At 32.6% G+C, this 24062-nt stretch overlaps 1 protein-coding gene across 2 annotated transcripts in view; it reads left to right on the top strand.

Moving 5' to 3' along the window:
• Positions 1-24062, top strand: part of LOC129248014 (protein bunched, class 1/class 3/D/E isoforms-like) — a 153122-nt gene that overhangs the window by 38974 nt on the left and 90086 nt on the right. The window contains exon 1 of one of the 2 annotated variants that reach the window (XM_054887416.1): positions 560-2748. The exons of the other annotated variant lie outside the window; for it this stretch is intronic. Within the exon in view, the coding sequence (XP_054743391.1) occupies positions 2630-2748 (119 nt within the window). The 5' untranslated portion in view covers positions 560-2629. Of the gene's footprint in view, positions 1-559; positions 2749-24062 lie in introns of those variants that run through there. 2 annotated transcript variants of the gene reach the window in all.

Here is a 24062-nt window from a genome sequence, read left to right on the forward strand (position 1 = left end):
CTTGTAATTCTTATATAGCAAAGGTTTGGAACATCAAATCTCGAATATGAATATTTTAATGCTGTTTAGGCTTCATAAATCGTACCTAATCTGCTTTCAGCTGGGTGTAATGTACTTATGCCTTTATGTATGGAGGATTGTGTAATTATTTGTGCTAGTGTTTTTTTGTTTTATTAAAAAAATTAATTTCTAATTTTTTTTATTTTTTTTTTTATTTTAATTGTTTCTATAAGTTAATTTTTTCACCCGAGATGGAGTTGAAATCGCAGTGCTTTAGTTGTGGTTGCAACAGTATATACCCACAACAACTATGTCTTCATGGTAGCTGGTCAATATGTTTAAATGTATATGTTCATACATATGCAGTACATAATGTATCCCCCTCAGCTCTCCTATTACTAGCTGTTGCTTCTTACATGCGATGTGTTTTTTATTGTTGTAGCTATGCTGTGCATTGTTGGTTGTATGAGACGATTGGGAAATGAGTTTTAAAATTTTTTAACAGCACACCAAATGTCATGCATAAGCAGCGAAAAAATTCAGTTATGGTGAAGTGCTCTTGGGCTTCAAACACAGAGTCGGTTGGTTGGTTGTATGCATAAAAGGTTTTACTTTGTGGCTTCTAGTGTTTTGTTGTTGTTGTTTTGTGAACATTTGTGAGGTTTCGCTGAACAAAAGAAGGGAGAAAAAATCCGAATTTTCTAAGTATTTAAGGTTTGTGTTTGTTGCAAAAAGTGTATAAGTTTGAAGTGCTGAAATTAAAATTTGGCATATATTTTGAAAAAAAAAAAAACAAAATTAAGACTACGTTGAACGTGGAACAAGCGCGCATTTAAAAAATTAAAAAGTGAATTTGCTTGAAGAACCACTAATATAAAAAAAAGATTTATATGTGAAAGTGGATAATATTTTGGGTAATAATTTTGTCAATAGCAACAGTGTTAAAAAATATGTATCACAGCTTCTACAAAAAATTAATATCTACGTCCACATGTATATTTCGAAATCAACGCTTTAACCGTTCATTTTAGTAGCTGCTTAATTTGCCACTAGTGGAGTGGTAGTTAAACGCTCTCAGCACACACATGCAAACGCAAATAAACGTTCTTGATCAACTTAAATTAGTGGGCATGCGCGCGCTCTCATCGCTGGCACTGTATTCAGCGCTGCTTGGTGTGGCTGAATCGTAAGCGCTCAACATATTTTGAGTACAACTAAATTCACTGAAAAGCACATATACAGCACACAGTTATATTGTCATAACCAATACATACTAGAAAAACGTCAAAGTGCAAATTTACGGTGTGCATTAAGAGGCAAGAGCGAGCATATCAAGAGAGGGAATTGAAAATAAGAAAACTGAAACGCGTTTTGTGCGATACAGACGAAAAAGAAGAGGAAGCACTAGCAATAGCAACAGAAAGGCAGCACCCAACCAACCAGCGGAGTTTATATAGCTAAATTTTTTTACTGGCAAATATTATCTAAGAAAAAATATTTATGTTGCATTAAAAATTTCATAAAAATCAAGAAAAAGTAGAACTGCATAAAAAAGTGTAAAGTGCTAAGTTATTTTATCAGAAAACGTAAAAATAAGCTCACCAACGAGCAGACACAGTGAGAAGTATGCGTGGAAAAAGCGAGAACGTTGCGTGGCAAATTTGAGAAAAAAGAGAAAAAGTTACGAATTAATTGTGAAATCTTTGCAAATAAATTTGTTATAAATAAAATAGCAATTCTACAAACAAACGAAAAAATCAAAATTTATGTAAATAGTTAGAGTTACAAATTTTGCTCAAATAAACTTGAAGAAAGCTTCACAGTCTCACATATCAACTATTTAATAGAAATAAAAAGGCTACAGCACATTTTTGCATCCCTTGCAATTCTAAACAAATGAAAGAAACTGTTCAAATATAAAGCCTAACAACGAAGTCGAGCGCACTTACCAAACATTTTTATACGCAAATAACGCCCGCTTTAAAACAATACCAAAAACAAAAAACTCAAAAAATCCGGAAGTAAATAAGGCAAAAAGCACGAAAAAATCAAGTGTGTATCCGAAAGCCAACACAGACAACAGACAAATACCAAATACCACCCATTAACGAAGAAGAAGAGGTGAGAACTTTGGCGCTCGCACAAGGTAAAGTGGTGCGGAGCGTGGGCGCATCTTGAGCACCGTTAACTTTGGCGCTGTTTCACACACACGAAATCAACATTCCGAAAAGCAATACCAACATCTCCTACTGAAGCCACCAACTGCTAGCTTCGTCTGCGGCTACCATCTACCTACCCCACAAATTTCGCCACCCCAAAGTAACATTAACAAGGCAAAAGACAAATGCCCCCTTCCGTCACTTGAACAAACAGCAGTGTCACACAGTTCGGCACATTTCCTTGTCTGCAACACGACCTCCCTCAATACACATACTCCCTGTATAACCCCACCAGACGTTAGCTACGACCAAGAGTTATACATACACACAAATTTATGCTGAGTTTTTTGCGCATGCAGGAAACGTAAAAACAAGAGTCGCATAGAAATTGAAGTGAACAAGCAAAAAATAAAGTATAAAAAACAAAAGAGGGAAACAATTAAATAATTTTTTACGCTCCATTAAAAGCGATGAAATCCGAGTCAACAACCAGCAAAAAAATGGCGTTCGAAATGTATCCAAGTATTTCGGGGAAACAGGATCCCGTGCGTGAAGTGGTGATGAAATATATTGACTATTTCTTGCCAGAGTAAGTAGTGAAATTATGAATGTGATTATGAGGGGTGAGTGAGGAATCGTGAAATTCGAAAAATCGAGCATTAAGAAATAGAAAAAACAATTGTCCGGTTAACTTAAACATACAAATTTGCGTTGTCGATTCATGGTAGTGTCATCCAGGGTTAATCTAAATTGCTTCCCCATTCCATGCACATCCAAGTAAGGTCAGCCGGTTTAGCGTAGATTAGTTGTTTACTACACTCGGTTTTTTTCAAAGGAGTTAAAGACAAGAGTGAAATCAAAAACATGTTACTTGTTTTGAAATCTTATTATCCAGGTGAAGACTTGAATCTTGGGCTAATTATTCTTGAAGGATTAAAATTTGTGCCAAAGCAAGCTCAATATTATAATATTAAAAAACGAAATTTGAATAAAAGGGGAGAGCCTTAAGAAGCTTTCATATAGCGGTGCTCTATGCCTATATATATTTATATGTTTATATAAATCGATTTTTTTGTTTGTGTTTTGCTTTGTACACCACAAATAGGAGGAGAAGCTCGGCCAAACATCCAAAGAGTATGTAAGCTCCAATTATTTGTTTTTTATTTTTCATATATAGATTTCTTTCTTTTTTCACTTAAGCTTGAAATTTACAAAAATAAGTTTTTTGTCTTAAAAGTTCTCCTAGCACCTTAGGAATTGCATAAAAAATGATTAAGTTAGGAAAAATATTTATCTACACTTTTGGTCGCATAATTTCCACTATTTTTCCTGCTACATTTTTCTCGTTCTTTTTCTTTTTTTTCACTTAAGCTTGAAATTTACAAAAATAAGTTTTTTGTCTTAAAAGTTCTCCTAGCAGCTTAGGAATTGCATAAAAAATGATTAAGTTAGGAAAAATATTAATCTACACTTTTGGTCGCATAATTTCCACTATTTTTCCTGCTACATTTTTCTCGTTCTTTTTTTATACCTATAATCATAATTCATTGTATAACAAAACCCTCATCAATCACACTTCGAAACTTTGTACAAAATTCATGAAAATTTAGCAAATTTCAAAACGTTATCGAAATTTCCAAATTTTTATTTTCAGAAAACTTCTGGGCCTGCAGTTTTATAAACCATTAAATTAGCGAATGAAAAAAAATTAGTAACCATGATTTTTGATAAGTTTTTTTTTTTTGCATGCGATGACCAGCATTTTCTGCCATATAAAATACTTCAAAATTTCAACCAATTTTCATCAGAACTTCTAATTTTTTAGGCAGCATATTTATAAATATTCCGAGTATGCAATTTTGTTGTCGTTCTGTGTTCACAAAAATAGCAGAGCGACAGATTGCAAAGTTTTGACTATTTATTTATTTTCTGTTAATTTTTTTTTTTTTTTACTTTTTTATAAGTATAAGTAACAACGAAACAAAAATCATATGACTTAAAATTTAAAATTTTGTAAAAAAGTGAAAAAAATTTTAAAAAAATTTTCATCAAAACTTCTAACTATTTAGTCAGAATTTTTAGAAAACTTCTGGGCTTCAGTTCTTTGGTATAACAAAGAGAGTTTAAAGTTTCTCAAAAATTCATTCAATTTCATACGAGGTTGAGCATTTTCTGCCACATAAAAAAATAAAATATTCAAGACTTAAAAAATGCAAACTTTTAACGTTTTAGTCAGAATTCCGGGTACGCAGTTTTGTTGACCATTCAATTTTGGTACAATAAAGTACTACTTAAGGGGGAAGTCTACTGTGACAAGGGAAAAAACAGGCTTATTTTCCGGATTTTATTTCTAACAAAATATTGCTCGTACATAAAATCTATTTAAACTCTTATCTTTATTATATATTTAAGTTTTTGAAAAAAAAATTTTAAGTCAAAATATTCAAAATGGCCGCTGTGGCACTTCTGCAAGCGCAGGTCCGCTTTTCTTAGGTGCCTAAACGGTGTACATGAAATCTTACGTTTCGGTGATCTAAAACAAAAAAACAAAATATTGTTATCATATACATAGTATTGACTCTCGTCTGACGTAGGAATATGTCGATAAAAAATTTTGGCGTTGAAAAAAAAATTCTTGAAATTTTTTTCTTTTTTTTTGCCTAAAATTGATGTTACTATTGTTTATAACAATTTAACAAATAACGATATCAAAAAAATCTTATGTCAGACGAGAGACACTATTACAGAGAATATATAATTAAATTTTTAAGCTGATTCATTTATCAGAACTCGAGATATCGTGTACACCGTATAGAAAAGCGGACCTGCGCTTGCAGAAGTGCCACAGCGGCCATTTTGAATATTTTGACTTAAAATTTTTTTTTTTCAAAAACTTAAATATATAATAAAGATAAGAGTTTAAATAGATTTTATGTACGAGCAATATTTTGTTAGAAATAAAATTCGGAAAATAAGTCTGTTTTTTCCCTTGTCACAGTAGACTTCCCCCTTAAGGAGTCAAAATTCGTATTGATTCTTGATATTTTTGTTGTTTTGTTGACGATGTTACGCATTTTCTTCTACATAATTCCTTATGCTCGAGTTTTTTATTTATTTTTTAATACCTACACTTGATTTGAAAAAACAGTGATTAGTTGGCTTGTAAACCAACCAGCTAGGGGCTGATATCGAAATATCAAAGTTAGTCCCCTTGACATCTACAGTACACATAAACGCTCACTTCAACGCGCACATAGAACGACTTGATCAAGTTGATTATAGTTTCATAATACCCAGATGGCTATTCACATATGTATATATCTCATTATGGGTACTAAGGTAAGTCAGCCGTCCATGAGTAAGTAGACAAAGTTGACGTTTTGATCTTTAATTTTCTCTATTCACGAAAAGTTCTTGTAGCCCGAGGCTGGTTACTCGCGCGGGGTGTGCACGACTTAAAAATATTGCTGCATTTTTTGCCTAATTACGTCTAGATCGCGCCTGTTCTAGTAGCTGAGTGTATTGCGGGGGAAGAACGCTTGCAAATTTTGTTTTGGTATATAAAAAAATTATTTTTTAGCTCGAAGTGCCATAGGCACCCCCTTTTTAAGCCAGGCGCGTGAATAGGGATTACTGAAATTATGATTCGCTTCGACAATAAATTAAACGCGTCACTTATCAGTATTTGTAATATATTTGCGACTTCTTTTGTTCTTCATTTCTACTTTTACACCGACTTGAGAATCTCATCTCTAATCGCACAGCTCCCTTTGCTTAGTAGTCTGCTTGCAGTCGTCTCATAAGCTCGCATTTTATTTGCACAATTAGATACTTTATCTATTTATCTAATTTGTATAAATTCGCTGGAAAGGAGCTATTGCGATATGCGCCTGTTGCTTGCTTTGTGCAATACACACACACACATGTACTTACGTACTAAATATTTGCCACCAATTGGCGCAATTACCAAGTTCTAAATATAGATTCCATTCCCTTGTAATGTGATAAGCGACCGTCATGCAAGCAAAATGGGCCACACAACAGCCAACAAATCAACTTGTTGACTGACACTTTCTCGATCATTTTGCGGACTGCGAAATCAATAAAACAAAATACAAAACGCATAAAATGAAAAGTGTTTTTGTGGCGCTGCAATGCAACGCAAAGATCAAATGTCGATGAGGCGATATTATGCGATTGAAAGTGTAAACAGCACTAAAGTGAGCTTTTGTTTTCTTTGCTTATAGGCTTCTTGCAACAGAAATTGGAAATTGAAATTTTTTTGAAAACTAAAACTCCAAATATTTTCCGTTAAAAAATTAACTCCTCCAAATCGCCGAATCGTATATATAATATTTGTACTTTATAAGCACTTCAACGATATGGGAAGTGCTTTAAATTGAAAGTACTAATAACTGAGCAAAAAAAAATATACATATATAATACATATATTATATATATATTTCACTTGGCATATGAGAACAAAGTAGCTATTTACTTTGTTTCGTTTGCTTGTTGCCACTTCACTTCAAGTAAAATAAATATTTTCACCACTCAACATTCCTTAGCGTTTTTCCTTCAGTTACTCACTCACTCAACCGAAGTGTCTTTATCATTGTTGTTGTTGTTGTTGTTGTTGTTGTTGTTGTTGTAATTCTTTGTGTCAACAAGGTGAGCAAAAAAAACGCTTTGTTTAATTCACAAAAGGCTCAGCAGATGGCAATGAGATAGAAATAAAGAAAGCTACAAAGGAAATGCTGCAAGCTGAAAAAAGTCGTAAATTGACAAAAGCGATCATTAAAATATGTATAGTGGCGTTTACAAATAATAATAAAAGTACATACTTTTTGCAATGTCTTTTGCATATATTTTAATATATGTGACCTGGTCTACGGAAAAGGTACCTTACGTGCGAAAACAAGTTTTCGAGAAAACAGCAGTTAAAGTTTAAACTTCTAAAAACCCTTGTAACTTTTTTAAATATTAATATTTTTCAATCCGGTTTGGCTTATTTTCTTCAGCATAGATCACAGTATCAATAAAGTCACAGAAGCAGTGATTAGTTCAGTTAAAAAAAAAAATCAGTATTTTTCGTATTTGTACTTTTCTTTTTTTTACTTTTAACAAACTTTTAAACAAATTATGACTTTCTGGTTTTCACTATTTTAAAGAGCCTTTCACACACTATGCGAATCAACAAAAAAGTTAAAAATGATTTTTTGACACATAAGGTGCCTTTTCATAGACCAGGTCACATATGTATATTATATAATTATTATATTAAAAACTTTTCATGCTAAATACTGCTTTTTTGGGATTGTGCGTACTTTTAGGTGGTGCTTAAGCTGGTCTTTCCGAAAAATATAATCTCAAAAGCTCTAAGTGTTCCTACATTCATTATATTATTTTATATATTTATATGTATATGAGAAGAAGCTGCCAGTTTCTTAACAATGCATAAATGACTATTATTCGGCGTTGAACGCAGGGGCTAATTTCTAACGCTTACCAAGCAACTTACAGTAAATCCAATGACTCGATTTATTTTAGTATGGCTTCCATCTGAAGATTTTAAACCCAATTTATTTGTTGGCGTACTATGAGGTCACAATAAACCCACTAACGAGCCTTTAGTTCCTTCTCTGATTAATATTTAATTTGAAAAATGAAATGAAGAGGTTTTTGATGTGAAGAATAGCGGCGCGAAATTATTAATTATTTACTTTTTTTATTGATTTATTTACTGTTTTTTTTTTTAATTTAAAAAAAATTTTTTTTTTTTTTTCAATTTTATTTTTTTTTTATTTTCGTATTTTTGTTTTTTATTCATTTATTTTTTTATTTTTTTATTTATTTATTCATTTAATTAATTTTTTCTTATTAAAACAATACTACAACGAAAATCATATAGTTTAAAGTTTTTCGAACATTCTAATTAGAATTTTTGCAAAAATTTCGGGTAAGCAGTTTCATAGCACATTCAAAATTAGTGTGAATTTTGTTAAGTACAAGTTCAAAGTGAGTCAAAATCGTGTTGGGTTTTTCTTTCATTGCCTTCCTCGATCTTTTTTTATGATGGATAAGACCACTAGAGCCTTATACAAAAATTTTTAGCATACCGTACAAAAAAAAAAATTATTAAAAATCAACTTGAGTTTTGAGACGTTTTAAACTAGCACATCATTACACCAAAATTTAATGAACTAAAAAACTGCATACAAGGAAATTTTTTGAAAATTCTGACTACAAAATTTGAAAATTTTGATGAAAATTTATTGGATTTTTTAAATTTTGTACAAAGAGTGAAACTTAGAGTTACATGGTTTTTGTTGTAGCATGAATAATATTTTCATTACAAAATGAAAAAAAAAATAAATAGTCAAAACTATCAAGCAAATTGATATGCTTTCTGCCTCTATCGCCACTATTAGAGGAAATATCAATTTTCTTATTCAAAACTACTGCCATATACGACTTTCTATTAACCCAATATATTCCTCAGGTGAACTATTATGTGTCGATAATTTTAGGTGCTATTTTTTTGCACTCTAAAAACACAATTCTTCCAAAAACATAAACACTTCCAAATAATATAAACTCTACTATAACCTCTTACTGCTTAAAGCTCAACCAAAGTTGCAAATGAAGCTTTTCTTTCCTCAAAAATGGGTATTTTCGTAAAGAAAATTTTACTAAACTCGTCTGATGTAAAAACACTATGCTCAACTCGTGGTCTGTGGATTTGAATTGAATTTTTGAAATTAAAAAAGCGTCGGGATTGTCATCCCCAGTTTCAATGTATTTATGTATATAAATATGTACATGTACAGGTCTCATTCAGGAAACTTTGGGTAAATTGCTTAGGATAAAGTTCGAAGACTAAAGGTATTATAAAGTTGAAATTTAATAATATTAATGATATTTTTAAGGATTTTTACATGATTTATTATTTCTGTTCTTCTTGATTGGCGCGATTTTGGCCGAGTTTAACAAAACGCGCGCGCCAATCGTTTTATTTTTTTAGAAGTACTTGTTTAGGTCGCCGCTCTAGCCATTGGTGCGTGACTAACATTGGGAAGAGCACTGGTTCGAAAACCCAAGGATAAAAATCCAATTGAAACAAAAAGTGTTTTCTAATAACGGTCGCTCCTCGACAGACAATGGCAAAAAAACCATGAAAAAACTTCTCATAAAAGATCAAGTGCCGTACGTAGCTTGCGTAAAACTGTAGGTCCCTTCATTTGTGGAAAAACATGAAGACGCACACCACAAATAGGAGAAGGAATTCGGCCAAACACCCAAAATAATTGGGTGACATGAGAATTCTATGCTCTTCTTGCCTATGATCTCTCTAAAAGTCAACCCAAAGAGTTCAACAATTCAGCTGATTGCTCAGGTTTTGACTCTTGTACTTGTATACGACTATAATACGTAAGTATGTATGTATGTGTATATGTTCGTCTGGAATCAGTTCTAATTCCAAATTAAATATCACCAGTGCAGTGCGCCGCTATTTGTGTTTTTTCTATTTTTTTTTTTTATTTGGCCGCTAAATACTTGTGTCTGTTGCAAGTATCTATTTGGTTAGTAAAACAGTTGCAGTTTGTAGAGGAAAACCAGGTCATGAACAGCAGTGCCTTAAACAAAACAAGTTTATGTTGTGTAGTTGAACAAGCTTTTACTGTGTTTTATTGCTGCAGTTGTGCGCGCAAACTAGGCAGCCGACAAGCGATAACCGACAACCGACAGCAACAGCAACAGTGCCAGCCGATAGTCGCTATGCAGTAAAAGCTTGCAATATACTGCAGGCATGCATACATACATATTTAACAGCCTTGTATTTATTTTCTCTGAGATTGTTTGTACACTCGTGCACATCCATCCATACATACATACATACACACATGCACAGGTATGTAGGTGCATTCAATTTGTAGTTAAAACTGATGTTTTACGAGGCGATACTTTCTTCTTTGTTTCACCTTTTTAATTGAATGTAAAATTTATGGAGGCTGCTGCTGCTAAGTAGAATGTCGACGTTGTTGTTGTAAGAGAAATGCGCATAAATATTTTAATTATAAAAGTGAGCTGCAAGTGTAACTCCTCTTTGAAAGGCTGTTGTTGCCTACATTCTTGAAATACATACTCACACACACTTACATCCATATACAAATATATATGCATATGTATGTATGCGAGTGTATTGTATATTTCCTTGTTTACAATCGTGTAAGCATTAAAATGAGCTGATCCACACTTACTTTCAGTTCTGGCCGTCTTGTCTTGCAGCTGTGTCTGTTTTTTTTTCGGAAACCAAGTGATGTGAAAAATTATTCTCACCCACGTAAAGAAGTTAATTGCAAAAACGTGAATGCATAGCAACAGTTGCAATGCAAAGCAAGAATGTATGTATGTATGTATGCATTTAATGTTGCCTTACGTACTTGGATGCATGGTTTTATGCATGTATAAATATTTGCATGTGCATGTGTGCCAATAATGTATTTTTTGGAAGAGTATAACGCCTTCCTCGGTTATTTCGTTTTTTCTCCTAGCTGCACTTGCAATAAATTTAATTCGGCTTACATTTCGCTTAAGTCCCACTTCTTGCCATTCTGCGCTTAAAGTCCTGCAAATTCTTAGTTATTCTACATGTCGCTATAACAGTGAAGTTCCACCATTCTTTATTATTATAATTTTTTTTTTGCTGAGTTTGCAGTTGTTGTGTGTACTCGAATGCCACCTAAGCGTCAAACCGTTCCTATTAGCTCTACTGCAGTGGCTTTTCATCATTTCACGTAACCGCCACTTTATTGCTTGCCATTGCGAAATTCTTTATATTCGACTTTTTAAAAAATTTTTTTTCAAGTGTTTTATTTATTTTTTTTTTTTGTTTTGTGTTTTGTAAGTTTTCATTTATGTGTTTTAAATTTTATTTTTATTTATTTTTTTTTTTTTTTTCAAGTTTTAATTTTTTTTTTTTAACATTTTTGTTTTGTTTTTCTCTGCCCCATTGCGTAATGAAGTCAGCTTAAAAATTATTACTGCTTGCTTTTTCATATTATGTCGCAATGTTGCAATATTTCTGCGGCTGTTGCAGATCCACAAAGTCTTTGTTTATTTTCTTGCGCACTGTTTATTTTTTTTTTGTCTACTTTGTCTTTCTGGTATTCGCTGATTAATACTTTCCGCACCGGAAGCGTTCAGTTCGACGTTGGTAGCTTAAATTACCGCTTAACAATTGAAGCAGAAATGATTAATCGGAAGAATTTCTTCAGACATTGTTTAAGTGAATAATGAGGTGATTATAGTGCGGCGAACAGGCGGCGAATTTTTTTTTTTGTTTTTTAGATGCGTTTCGCAGAATATTGCTCTGCTCGTCTGCCGTAGTTCGTAAGAAAATATATTGTAAACACTCGTCAGGTCTCGAGTGGGGAATTGTTGAAATAAAAAATCTCCACACTGGGGCTACTTTGCAGCATGTAAACTTAAAAAATTATTTTTATTTTGATATTCCAAAAAGATTTATCAATTGATTAATGTACGAATTAGAGTCACGTGAAAATGAGCGCTTATCCTTTTAGGCAGTCAGCTAACATAATTCTAGATTTATTTCTTCAAGTAAATTTTGTAAATTTTTCTCTTTATTTTTTTTTTTCTCAGCGAATCAGTTTAAACTGAGAAGTGTAGTATGCTACTGAATAACTTCTTGAATCTAAAACACCCATAAGAATAGGCTGGCGGCCTATATGTTATCCCTATTTCACATAATTTATGAGGAACCCACCACACTGCTTTACAAGAATGGTCTTGAACTGGAATACGCAATAGACCAGAGGGCGTGGTTAGCCGAAAAGCACCTGAATCATTTAAATTCAATCAACATTTATAGGTACTACACATATTCCGCAAATATTTGAAAAATTCATTGAGTGGTAATTTGAAACTATTTTTAAATATCGATAAATCAAAAGCCAAAGAACTTGAAATCTGGTTAAAATCATTCAATGTTTTAAGCAAAGGTGTTTCCGGGGCATAAACCGTTTTGACTCGCTCTAGAAAGAATAAATCATTACTCTGAAGAAATGAAAATGAATGCGCTTTAATAAGAGTAAAGGCGAGTTAACTGTCCCATTCGTAATACAAAAACAAAGCAGAGTGAAATTATACTTCTTCTACTTTGTAACGATTTTAAATTTGGTAACGCACACCTTCCATCAAGTCGGTTGATGTGGCATTGATGATAAGCCTTCTAAATAAAGGCGACATACTCCAACTTAGGTCGTACGGGCGGCTACACTACAATCGGTTGGTAAAGCTGTTTGATATCAAATGCATCTCACGTTGGTATCAAATAAAGGGTTTGCTGGGTGCATAAGTATTTAAATACATAGGTCAGAACTTTCTATGGAAGACAACATAAAATGCGTTTTTACACTCCAGAAAAAATATGCAGCAGCTCTTGTATTTAATGCATTTCTTTAATACATTCCCATTTTTTGGCTTTACATGAAACAACAATTGACAAAATTAATATTAGTGTCCCCAAACACTTGGGTCGATTTTAAATGTTTCCAACAACTTTTGAAATTGATATAATTGCAAGCATGCACGCTATCAAATTTTAAATTTTTGTATGTATGTATGCATGCATAGCTAACAATTGTCGGCTATTTTTAGCTTACTTCATTTTATGCGGCTATGCTTTTATTAGACTTCAATTAAAAGGTTCAATTGATGTGCGGGTATATACATACATACATACGTACATAAGCTCCTCAAATGCAGTAACTCGCTTGTAAGTTCAAAATTTCTAATTTAAAAGTTACAGGCATTTTGACGATTGATGTTCTTTTCCAGTGCTCACCCAATTGCCCAGCTTTTAACCGATTTTTATTGTCCAATCGACCAACCAACAACCATGGAGACCCACATTTTACTCGGTTTTCCACATTTACGTATTTGACGACTCTCAATGCGTAATTAGCACACATGTCAATTGTCAATCGAAGGCTTATAATTCACTCTGGTGGCAAACACCAGGCGCCACAACAAATCGTATCCGTATGTTATGTTGTTTGCTGGTTTTGTGGTTATTGTTTTTCTTGTAAATGGACATACTAAACACTGTCTGACTTTCAACGGTACGTTGTGCTGCTCTCGTTTTTTTGGTTCAGTTGGTTTTAAGGCTGCATTTTCAGATTGCCTCTTTTATTGCTGCCCGTCATGGTTGCAATTGTATTTTCCTCTCTTGTTTGTTTAATAAGTTTTTTTTATATTTTTCATTTGCTTTCTTCACACAAACACGCACTGTTATTGCTAAAATTTTACGGCCGTTGCTTGTCACTTATTTGTCAGTTTAAAACTACCTGACCGACAACGTCGTCGTGTGATTTGTTTGTTTTCATTCGCAATTTCGAATCGCTGGCGTTTGCGTGCCAAGGGGATCAGCTGGTAGTCGCCAGTGCATAGTTGAAAATAGGCACCAGTGTCAATTTATCGGAACTACTACCGGTTTATTGATAGTTTCGTGTCTGTTTGATGAGTTCAAATTTGTGCTATTATTAACGAAATGATGGATTGTGAAAGGATGACCTAAATTTATTGACAGCTGGGATGAGAATTAGCAATTGAATTTAATTTGTAAATGCTTTGAAGTAGCGGCAGTGGCGATTCATTTATTTTTTAATATTAGAAATGGGCATAGTTTGGTGCTTGTTGACTTTAAATTGGTTTTGTTTAAAGTGCAATTCCATTGAAAGGCGGGCTTGTTTAATTGTCAATGCAGCGGAAGAGGTGCTTATATATACATATATAATTGGTGCGTACACCCTTTTTGGGTGTTTGGTCGAGCTCTTCCTCCTATTTGTGGTGTGCGTCTTGATGTTGTTCCACAAATGGAGGGACCTACAGTTTCAAGCCGACTCCGAACGGCAGATATTTTTTATGAGGAGCATGGCAGAAATACACTCGGAGGTTTGCCATTGCCTGCCGAGGGGCGACCGCTATTAGAAAAATGTTTTTCTTAATTTCTGTGTTTCACCGAGATTCGAACCAACGTTCTCTCTGTGAATTCCGTATGGTAATCACGCACCAACCCATTCGGCTACGGCGGCCGAATACTGTCTTAAAAAATCTACGTCCATGGGGGTCAAATTGCAACTACTGCTTGGTAATAACCTTTACAACAATGCCAAACTTTTAAAAATCAGCCAACAATTTGTTTAATATAAAGGGTCTTCCAAAAGACGCGCCTGGATGTTATTTTAAAATAAAAAAATATACCAATTAAGATTCTTTCAGGTTTCACTATTTTTATTCAAAATACGGCTCTTAACAATTAAATGGTACATGAAAAATGGCATCATTTAAATGTCCACCATGAGCCACGTCTAAAAGTAATATCCGCCAAAAAGTCGATTCATGAATGCCTAATTGCCGAGAACGTCGAGATATCGAATTTCGATGTTGAAGGTTGTTCAGCAACATTTTGCGCTACAGCAGAACGTCCTGTTTTTGGTCTGCCAGTCTTTTACCTATCCTCGACAGAACCAGTTTCTTGAAATTTTTGAAGTGAAACTTCTTAGGCGTCGATGGACGAGCGAGAATGGAGAATAAAATTTCAAGGCCAGGCAACGGAGGAGAGAGTGAGCTATACCAGGAGAGGGAGAGATATACCTTATATATAGCTTAGATACACATTAGGCTATTCACGTCTCCCTTTTGTGCGGTCCTTCGTCTTTTCTCCCACTCCTAGGCTAAGGCTCTAGTCTAAGTCGTACGACGTTACTCGTATTGTAGTTTGTAAATATTGTCTATTTGTATTCTCTGCAAATTTTGTGAATTTATTTAGATATATATTCTTTCTCTCTCTCTCTCATTCTCTCTCGGATCTCTCCCTCTTTCTTTGTCTGCCTTGAAAGTTTCACTTCTGTTATGTGTAGCTCCGCTACACGCACTTTTTTTTCTCAAACCTCTGAACTGTCAATTATTTCCACCAAAAAAATCAAACAAATCTTGCGATGTGTTGTTCTTGAATATCGACTATTTTCATAATAAGAGTCAATATTTTTAACGCTTTGTTCTATCGGATAAAATTGTACATCTGTCTGCTTGACAAACGTCAAAGATAATATAGATACAAGTTATCGTCTAGGAATTATTCACCACTGACCTCTACGCGTCACTTTTGAAGGAATATTTATAAGATTTTTAATTTTTTTAGATCGGATCTGTAATATAATTTTTCCCAAAAAATGTTATAAACTATTTAAATATATGGAACAAGCAGGTCACGACCATATTTTGGTTTTTTTAGTTATTTAATTTCTTTCTTCTCTTTTTCTTTTATTATACGCGTCTGCCTGTTTTTCTTCATGGAATACAAATTACATTTCATTACACGAGTAAACATAAAATCCATTAAAATCACAAATCCAGTATTATAAAATAAAACTAAAATATAATAAAAAGAATTTTATGTGTCCTCAATTGACGTAGATATCCAGCTCTCCTTCCATCGTTTTGGAAGCCTTTCCCGTTGCACGTCTTCCGTTCGGTTTAGAATCTCTAGCAATTCTTATTTACTACTCGATCACGGTGCCCTTGTTACAAGGTCATTTCAGGTTCGTCTTCTAATCCTTTCAATCATAACAATGTCAGAAATTTTCGTTTCCTCTCTTATTGCTTCATTTCCTACGCAATCTAGACGAGTTTAGTAAAATTTGGACGATGGATAGTAAAATTTGCATTTCTGTAGTGCTTAGGATTTGTTTTGTTTTGGCATTTTCAGCTCACGTCAGAATAGGCCTTGCCATAGATTTTACTTATTTACGTACATTAATTTTAAATAATTTTTTACTAAAGCCCCAATTTTCATCTTCGAAAACCCATATCTCAATTTCGGAAGCTAACTTCGAAAATTGGAAATAAACCTTTTTGCTTATGACTAAATTTCTTGAAAATATTGATTTGGTCTATTACCTAGAAGAAAGGTTGATTTTGCGGAAAGGATGAAAGGAAAATGAATATAGTCTTTAACTTAAATTATTTCTCCGAAAGGGAGCGGTATAATAAGTTCAAGGTTAGGTTAGGTTGAAACGGTTGTCCACTGTCGGGACACACTCAGGCTCATGGACCATTGTAATGCCGCGTGGGGAACTTGCCCTTATTTCTCCTAAAACCAGTGTGTACTTTTCAAAAAATAATTAGTTCAAACAATAACTTGATAGTCTTAAATATAGTCGTAAGCACTAGCCGTTAGTACTCTTTGTTTGTATTAAGATATAAAAATATTTTAATAATATTTTCCCGCCCATTGGAACTTATACTGCAATATGTGATAAACGGCCTGGAACTGTCCTATTAACCGGTATATGTTGGGGTGTTATGCCACCCTCAATGACAAATGGTTGCTATTTAAGAAATGCACTAGGCAAAATATTTTTTCGAGCATAAAAAGGATTTTAGAAGGATCAGAAAAGTTAGTCATGTAAAGTAGGTATCACATGTGCTATTGCTTTTTATAACGAAATTTGAAAGTTAAAGAAACACCTGTCGTTGTGGGAGTTTGGTGGTTGGTTTTCAAATTTCTTGTTCAGTTTTTTTCATTTATTTATTTTTTAATTTAATTTTTTGTTTTATGATCTCATCATTTGATGAAAAACACTTTTCACGCATAAATTTTTGTAGGTGTGAAAACAGATGGAAGTCGTTAGAAGCCAAATCTGGAGAATACAATGGATGCTCCAACAATTGGAGCTTTAACTCATAGAGTTTAGCCATTGTTCCTGATGAAAAATAATTTTTTTCTCTTTGCAAACTGGGTATTTTTTCACGTTTTTTTTTCTTCAGCTGGTCTAAAAGGTTACAATAATATTCAGATTTTATTGTTTTACTAGTTTGCAAGTAATTTACAAACAAAATTCCCTTCGCATCCCAAAAAACTGATGCTAAAATTTGCTTGGCCAATTTCTGGGCATGAACTCAATTTCGGAGCCGAAGAATCAGGTTCACACCACTCTTTAGTCTCTTGTTTTGATTTAGGGTCATGGTGATAGACCCAAGTCTCATCCGTAGAGATGAATCGACTTGTACGTCCACGAAATCCACGAAAATACACTAAATATTACTAAGAAAGTCGCATTCGAATATGTTTTTGTTCCATTGTTACCGAATGCGGTACGCACTGTGCACACAGCTTCTGAAACCTAATACTTCAGTCAAACCATTGTTTACACTGCCCAATGAGATGCCAAAGGCTTCGATATCCTGTATTTCTTCTACGATTTCCGGTGTTGTTGCTGTTTTTGGACGTCCTTGACATGAATTGTCATTTAAATTCAGTAACCCATCTTTCTACTGTACTATTGAAGACGAAAATTCCTTGTAAACTTTCAACATTCGTTCATTAATTTCCTTTGCTTTTAAACCTTCCAAAAATTTAAATTCAATCACTGAACGAAACTTGATTTTTTACATTGTACGTAGAAAACAAAAAATGAATTCACGGATTGAAATGTAACTTAAAAATTTAGGTTAGGAGCAACGTCCTCGCTTATCGAGCAGGAAAACTTATTGGAAAACCTACTGTATACACATACATATGTATATGTACATTGACAAGCTTTGACTATTTACTTTTTTTAACATCTCTTTATACAAATATAAAAAGTACTATAATAATCCAAGTTTCAAACTTTATACAGGATTCATAAAAATTCGACAAATTTTAATTAAAATTGTAAAACTTCAATTCAAATCAGATTTTTTTTCACTTCAGTTTGCCAGCAAAACATTATCTTCGTGTTTTTTACTAATACGAGTATTTTATAAAGTGCGTGCTTACCCATTTGGTGGCTGTGCGGCTCATTGAGGTTTGCATTCCATACTCATTTACGAGAAAAAAAGCAGATGTCATGAACCCTAGCCTCCAAAACATTCCTGTCAATGTGCCTAGCATTGGTAAATATTTACCGCAAAACGAAATTCCATAAAAGGTGTGAATTAATGTAAAGGTGATAAAAACATAAACAAACTCATACATATAAGCGAGATTTTTTTTTTTTTAATAGGCGAGCTTCCTACTTCACATCACCAGTCTCAGGTTGTTGACAAAAATTTCTAAGCCAGTCTAAAAATGTACAATTTTTTCACCATCAATTTAAAAATCAACTTGTTTATGCAATGCTACGCCAGAAAGCAGATTTATGAATTTTTGATTTATTTTGTAAACATAATATTTTGCCTTATCTTTTGCGCTCACGTGATCATCCAGTGTTATGAATTCAGATGGTGTAGAGAAATGGCTCAACTCCCTGAAAGTTGATTCTGATAAGGGAATAGAAAACCTGTTTTAAAAATATACAGACTACACAAAGTAAACACCTCGAAGCGCATTGAAAAGTAGCAACAAAAAAACATTTCGAGCGCTAGAATATTGTTTTAAGGAAGTGCCAAACCTATTTGTGGTCTAAATTATGCAGAACTTATATAATTATCAGTTTATACGCGCACATATAATGATTTTCACCTTTAACTTTCAAAAAATAAAATAAAATCTAAAGTAAACAAAGCGTAACATTAAAGAGAAATGAAACACACAATTCCCAAACCAAAACAAGCGTTTCGCGCCGTGCTATGTTGTCTTCGTTTAGGTTTTAGCTGCTCGGCTGCTTGGCTGCTTGGCTGGGCTCTGACTGTCTGACATCATTGCTAATTTTGCCGGATTTCGTTGAACTTTAGTAAACTGAGCAGCATTCGCTCGCTTCGTGCTTTTGCTAATATACATACAAACAAGCAAACGGGCACACATACATATCGCTTAATAACGATAATAATAATCAGCAACGTCAGTCAATTAACGCGACAGTAATTTGAGTTTTCATACAATCATACGAGTATAGCCAAATATGGTTCGAAAGTACAGCTGTCATAGTCGTAAACAAACATTAGAGTAATAATTAACGCCACTCGAAATTTTATTGTATTTTTGGTTTTTTGTTTACGAACTATAATTTGTTAAAAAAGGACTATTAATGTTTGGTTTCGTTCTTTTTTGTTTTGTGCTTACTGATAGACGTTTTCTTTATTTTGACGTGAAACCTAAAGAGGGAAGACAACTAAATCATATTATATATACAAGAGTTAATAAGTGTATGTAGATAAGAAATGAATGAGTGTTTGAGATAAGGTAATCGGAAATTAGATTAGCCTAGAATCGGCATCTTAAATTAAGGTCGTAGACACTCCTACGTGAATTTCGCTGAGATTAATTTTATTTAATATTTTATGCTACAAAATACTTATTTACGAGTTTATTTTGGCATCTTCCAATTGATTGCAACATCTTTTGCAACGAATTTGGATTTTATATACTTTTTTATTATATTTTTTAGGTGCCTTGCGAAACCACATTATTTATTAGGAATTTTGAAATGTATCAAATAAATAACAAAAAAAAGAATGAACCAAAAAAAATTTAGAGCACAGTTTAGTAAAGTAGCCAACAATCGAAAGCAAACAAAAAAATGTTTTTTCATTTTCTTTTTTTGTTTCATACTAAATTAAAACATTTTTTTCTTGTTTACTAAAATTTAACTCTTTCATCTTTTTTAAAACCCTCGGTTAGGCACCCGGGTCTGGCCGTTTTTCATCCTGTTCGAGGATCGTTTTCAAAAGCTTATATCCATAAATCGGTAGAAAATAAACTTTTAGGGAGCTGGAAGCTCAAGTCGTTAGCTATAATAGAAGTATGTCAAATTCACGTCCAAAGTCAGAAAAGTCTGGCCAGACCCTCCGTGGTTAAACAATTTTTATTTTTTCAGTAAAAAAAATAAAAAATAAAAAAATAGTAGTTAACATAAAATATAAAACCAAACAACAATTTTTTTTAATTTTTATTTGTTTTTTTGCTTTTTTTTTTGTTTACTACTGTTTTTTTAATTTGTGTTTGTTTTACTCACTACTGATTTTTATTTGTTGTTGTACTGAAGAAAAACTTCGACACATTTAAGTTAAGCAAATGGACGGACCATAGGCCAGCCAAACTGGTCAACAAATTTTGCGATGTTTTGGTTTCTGCCGAAATCGCAGTAAAGAAATCAACAGCAGTAAACCAAAAATGTAAAAGAAAAGCAAAAAAATTAATTAAAAAATTTGTTTTTGTTTTTTTTTAATGGAAAAAAATTATTTCCTTTTGTTTTGGTTTGCTTTTTTGTTTAATCAAAAAAAATTGTTATGCCTTTGTTTTTTACTGAAAAAAAAAAAATTGTATTTGTTTTTGTTTTGGCTTTCTTTTGTGTACTGTTTACTAAAAACAAATTGTTATTCGTTTTTTTTATTCTCTTTTTTGTACTGTTTTCTGCTGTTGATTACTTCACTGCGATTTTAGTAAAAACGAAAGCATCGCAAAATTTGTTGACCATTTTTGCTGGCCTGTGGTCTATCTATTTGCTTAAGTTATTTGCTACTTTTACGACTTCCACTTCCAATTTCGACGTAGTTTGTTTATTACACACTTGATTACTTTACGCCTTCACTTCAATAAACCATCCATATATTAAGTGCTTTGAAGTGATTTCCTGTAGAAAAGATAAAAGGAAGAAATATATACAAATAGTATCATATTTGCATACATATATAATACTATGTTTACATATATACATACATACATACACATGCATGCATGTATATTTTTACTATAAATTAAAGAATTTGTGCCAATTAAATTTATTCTTTATTGGCATAAAGTATTTTGTTCGTTTTTTTTATAATCAAAACTGTCGCAACGTTTATAAGGTGCCAAAAAGTTTCGACGCAAACAAACCATAAAAATTAGGAATTCCAAGAACCGTGCTTTAAAAATACTGAAAAACGAAACTTGGAAAAATACGAACACAAACAAAAATATAATCTAAAGCAACTATGAAAAAAAAACAAATAGTAAATAAAAAAACAAATAAACAAATAAAAATGGCGAGTAGAACGAAAATAAAATCAAAATTATTTAAATGAGCCAAAACAACCGCACACAGAATATGAAAACAAATATATGTAACTTGGAATTCATAATAAGTGGAGAAGTTCAAAAAGAAATAAATTGCTAAGCTAAGCTTTTCAATATGCAAAGTGTATCACTCAGCGTTGTTTAAGCACAAACGAAATGTAATTTATTTTTTAATTTCTAAAAAGATTTTTTAAGCAAAAATGAATAATTTTCCGCTATATACAGGTAGCCGATAAAGTGATTTGGTGAATGGAATGAATGAATTTGATGATGGAATGGTGATGATAATGGAAAAGATATATTAATGAGTTCCTTTTAGTTCCAGGTAGACTGTGTTTTTGAACAACAAACTCGTCAGAACCTTACATGGCACAGTGGGACAAATTGCAACTTGTTTTTTTTTTCTTACACATGAGAAAATTGCTATGTGCGCGAAACTACAAGGTGGCTCAAAAGTAATCATCCAATTTTGCATTTGAAAAACCTTTTTCCTAATTATTGTATTTTATTTAAAATCGTATAAAACTTTTATATTCAAATGTTTTTAAGGGGGAACACCACTCTGATTTTTCAAAAAAATCTATTTTTTTTACCTTTTCTTAAAGTAGATATATTCAAAAATATGTAAAAAAAATTGTAAAAAAAAAGTTTAACTTAAAATCTTGAAAATTGACGAAGTTATACCCAATACAATAAGTGCAGATAGTGAGTTACAACGGCCAATGAAAACTTGAAACGCGTTTTTCTCAAAACGACTTTTCTAAACACGCTGGCCTCGATTTCTCGAAGACTTATGAACCGATTTTAATTGTTTTTTTTTTTTAATTTTTGTACTTGTAGTGGCTACAGTCGTACATAGCCGTTTTTTAATATTTTTTTAATCCTTTCGAAAACAAAAAAGGGGTAAAAACACAAACTCATTTTTCAAACCTGCACCATTCTCTCAAAAAAAAAAAAAAAAAAATAAGAAAAAGTGCCACGTACGACGATAGCCGTTGATGTATAGATTAAGAATTTCTTGGTTTTTAGCTTTCAGATATTTTTCACCGCTGTATCGAGGCCACCAAGATGCATCAGTTTTTTTGACGTCATTGCATTAATATTAATAACAATTGTAATTTTTAATATTTTTTAATAAATATTTGTGTGAGTATAGCTGAATATATATCAAATAAATTATAATTTGTCCGGTCCTCAAATAATCATCCCTACTTATAAAAAAATTTCATGAAAATCACTTAATTTTCACGCGTTCACAGTGGTGTTCCCCCTCACAAACAGTGAGTCAAAAAAGTTGTGACAGTAATTTTCTCTACAATATTCGCAATGTTTTCTTATGTTTGTTATTTTTTTGTATTTTTGTATGCAAATATAGTTTTTATTACAACAAAAGCAACATATTTTAAGGTTTCAAACTTTATGCAACATTAATGAAATTGAACACAATTTCGAACTTTTTACTTCGAATTTTCAATTTTGCTAATTTTATTTCCCATTTGACTTGAGTGTAACAAAATGGATGTTTTAAGTTGCAGGAAATTCCTCTTGATTTCTAATATATATATATATTTTTGTTTTTGCTTGTACGTTTAAAGAGAAGAAAGTGCAAGAGCGTCAGCAGACAAATTATCAAAAGTCAACGAGAATTTTCGGTAATTTCGAAATTCCACTTTGTTCAACTAGAAATGAATGAGCTCCCAAATTGATTGTCAGGAAAAAGTTTTAAAAGTCTTCGAAAAAGATTTGAAATTCTGATGAAAATTTTTTGCTTTTTCTTTTTGTTTTTAGATTCTAGACAATGCTTTATATGTAGTGTTTCAATTTATATGACCTTTATTCTACCAAAAACTGTATTCTCATACAAAATTAAAAAAAATGTAGCATGATAAACATTTTAAATATTGTAAAAAATAATAAACTGCTACAATAACAACAACATCTGTGCCAAAAATTTTTCACATGAAAATCAACTCAATATATCTACATACATAAATATAAATCTTTTTTTAAATTCCGATTTATTTTAAATTCATATTTATTTTTATCTCTAACGGAAAAGCTCCTCTTCGTTGCATTAATGCAAGATATCAATTCTTTCATGTAAATAATGCAATAATACATGAAGAGTTAAGGTATTTAAATAACAAACAAAACCGGCGATGACGCCAATAATTTCCTTTCGTTACTTTATGATAAAGCGAAAGTGTCTTGGGTGGGTTTTTGTGGTCAGCTGTTGATTGACGATTTTTGACCGCACCAAAAAAACAAAACAACTAAGAAACGAGGTTAAGGGAAGAGGCAGACGGCTGAGTTTAGTTTTACAGCTGCTGAAACCTGCCTTGACTTGACAATGCCGATGGCCACCCGGTCCCAAACGCGTTGATGCAGCAGATCGGGTCAGTAACCGATGCCAGCCATCATACGAACGTGCATGAAGTATGCATGTGGAAATATGTATGCATAGCTGATTGTGTATTAATATGAAGAACGCGCTCGTCATCGTAAAGAGAAATGCATCGAAAGCCCACAACAGATATTGTTTATATGGTTTAATTTGCATGTAATATTTTTATTATTATTTTTTTTTTCGTGTACAGCTTTCGAGATTTATAAGCGAGCGAACAGCTGTTTTCTGACATTCACTGTCACTTTCCGTTAATTGAATTGGATAGTATTTTTTATTTCATTTTATTTTATTTTTTTATCTTATAGCAAAATTTTACAATTTTCCCATCTTTTTGCGGTATATGAAACATAAATTATCACTAAGCTGCAAGCATATGACATACGACAGCAGCCGTCGTCATCCCGCTTGATTACTCAGTCGCAAGTGAAAATGCGCTGTCCTTCAGCGAAAAGTTTCTCTAGCATTAAGCAAAAGTTCGTTTTTAACACCA

Source organism: Anastrepha obliqua, chromosome 5 (genome assembly GCF_027943255.1).
Source record: "Anastrepha obliqua isolate idAnaObli1 chromosome 5, idAnaObli1_1.0, whole genome shotgun sequence".
Taxonomy (NCBI): Eukaryota; Metazoa; Arthropoda; class Insecta; order Diptera; family Tephritidae; genus Anastrepha; species Anastrepha obliqua.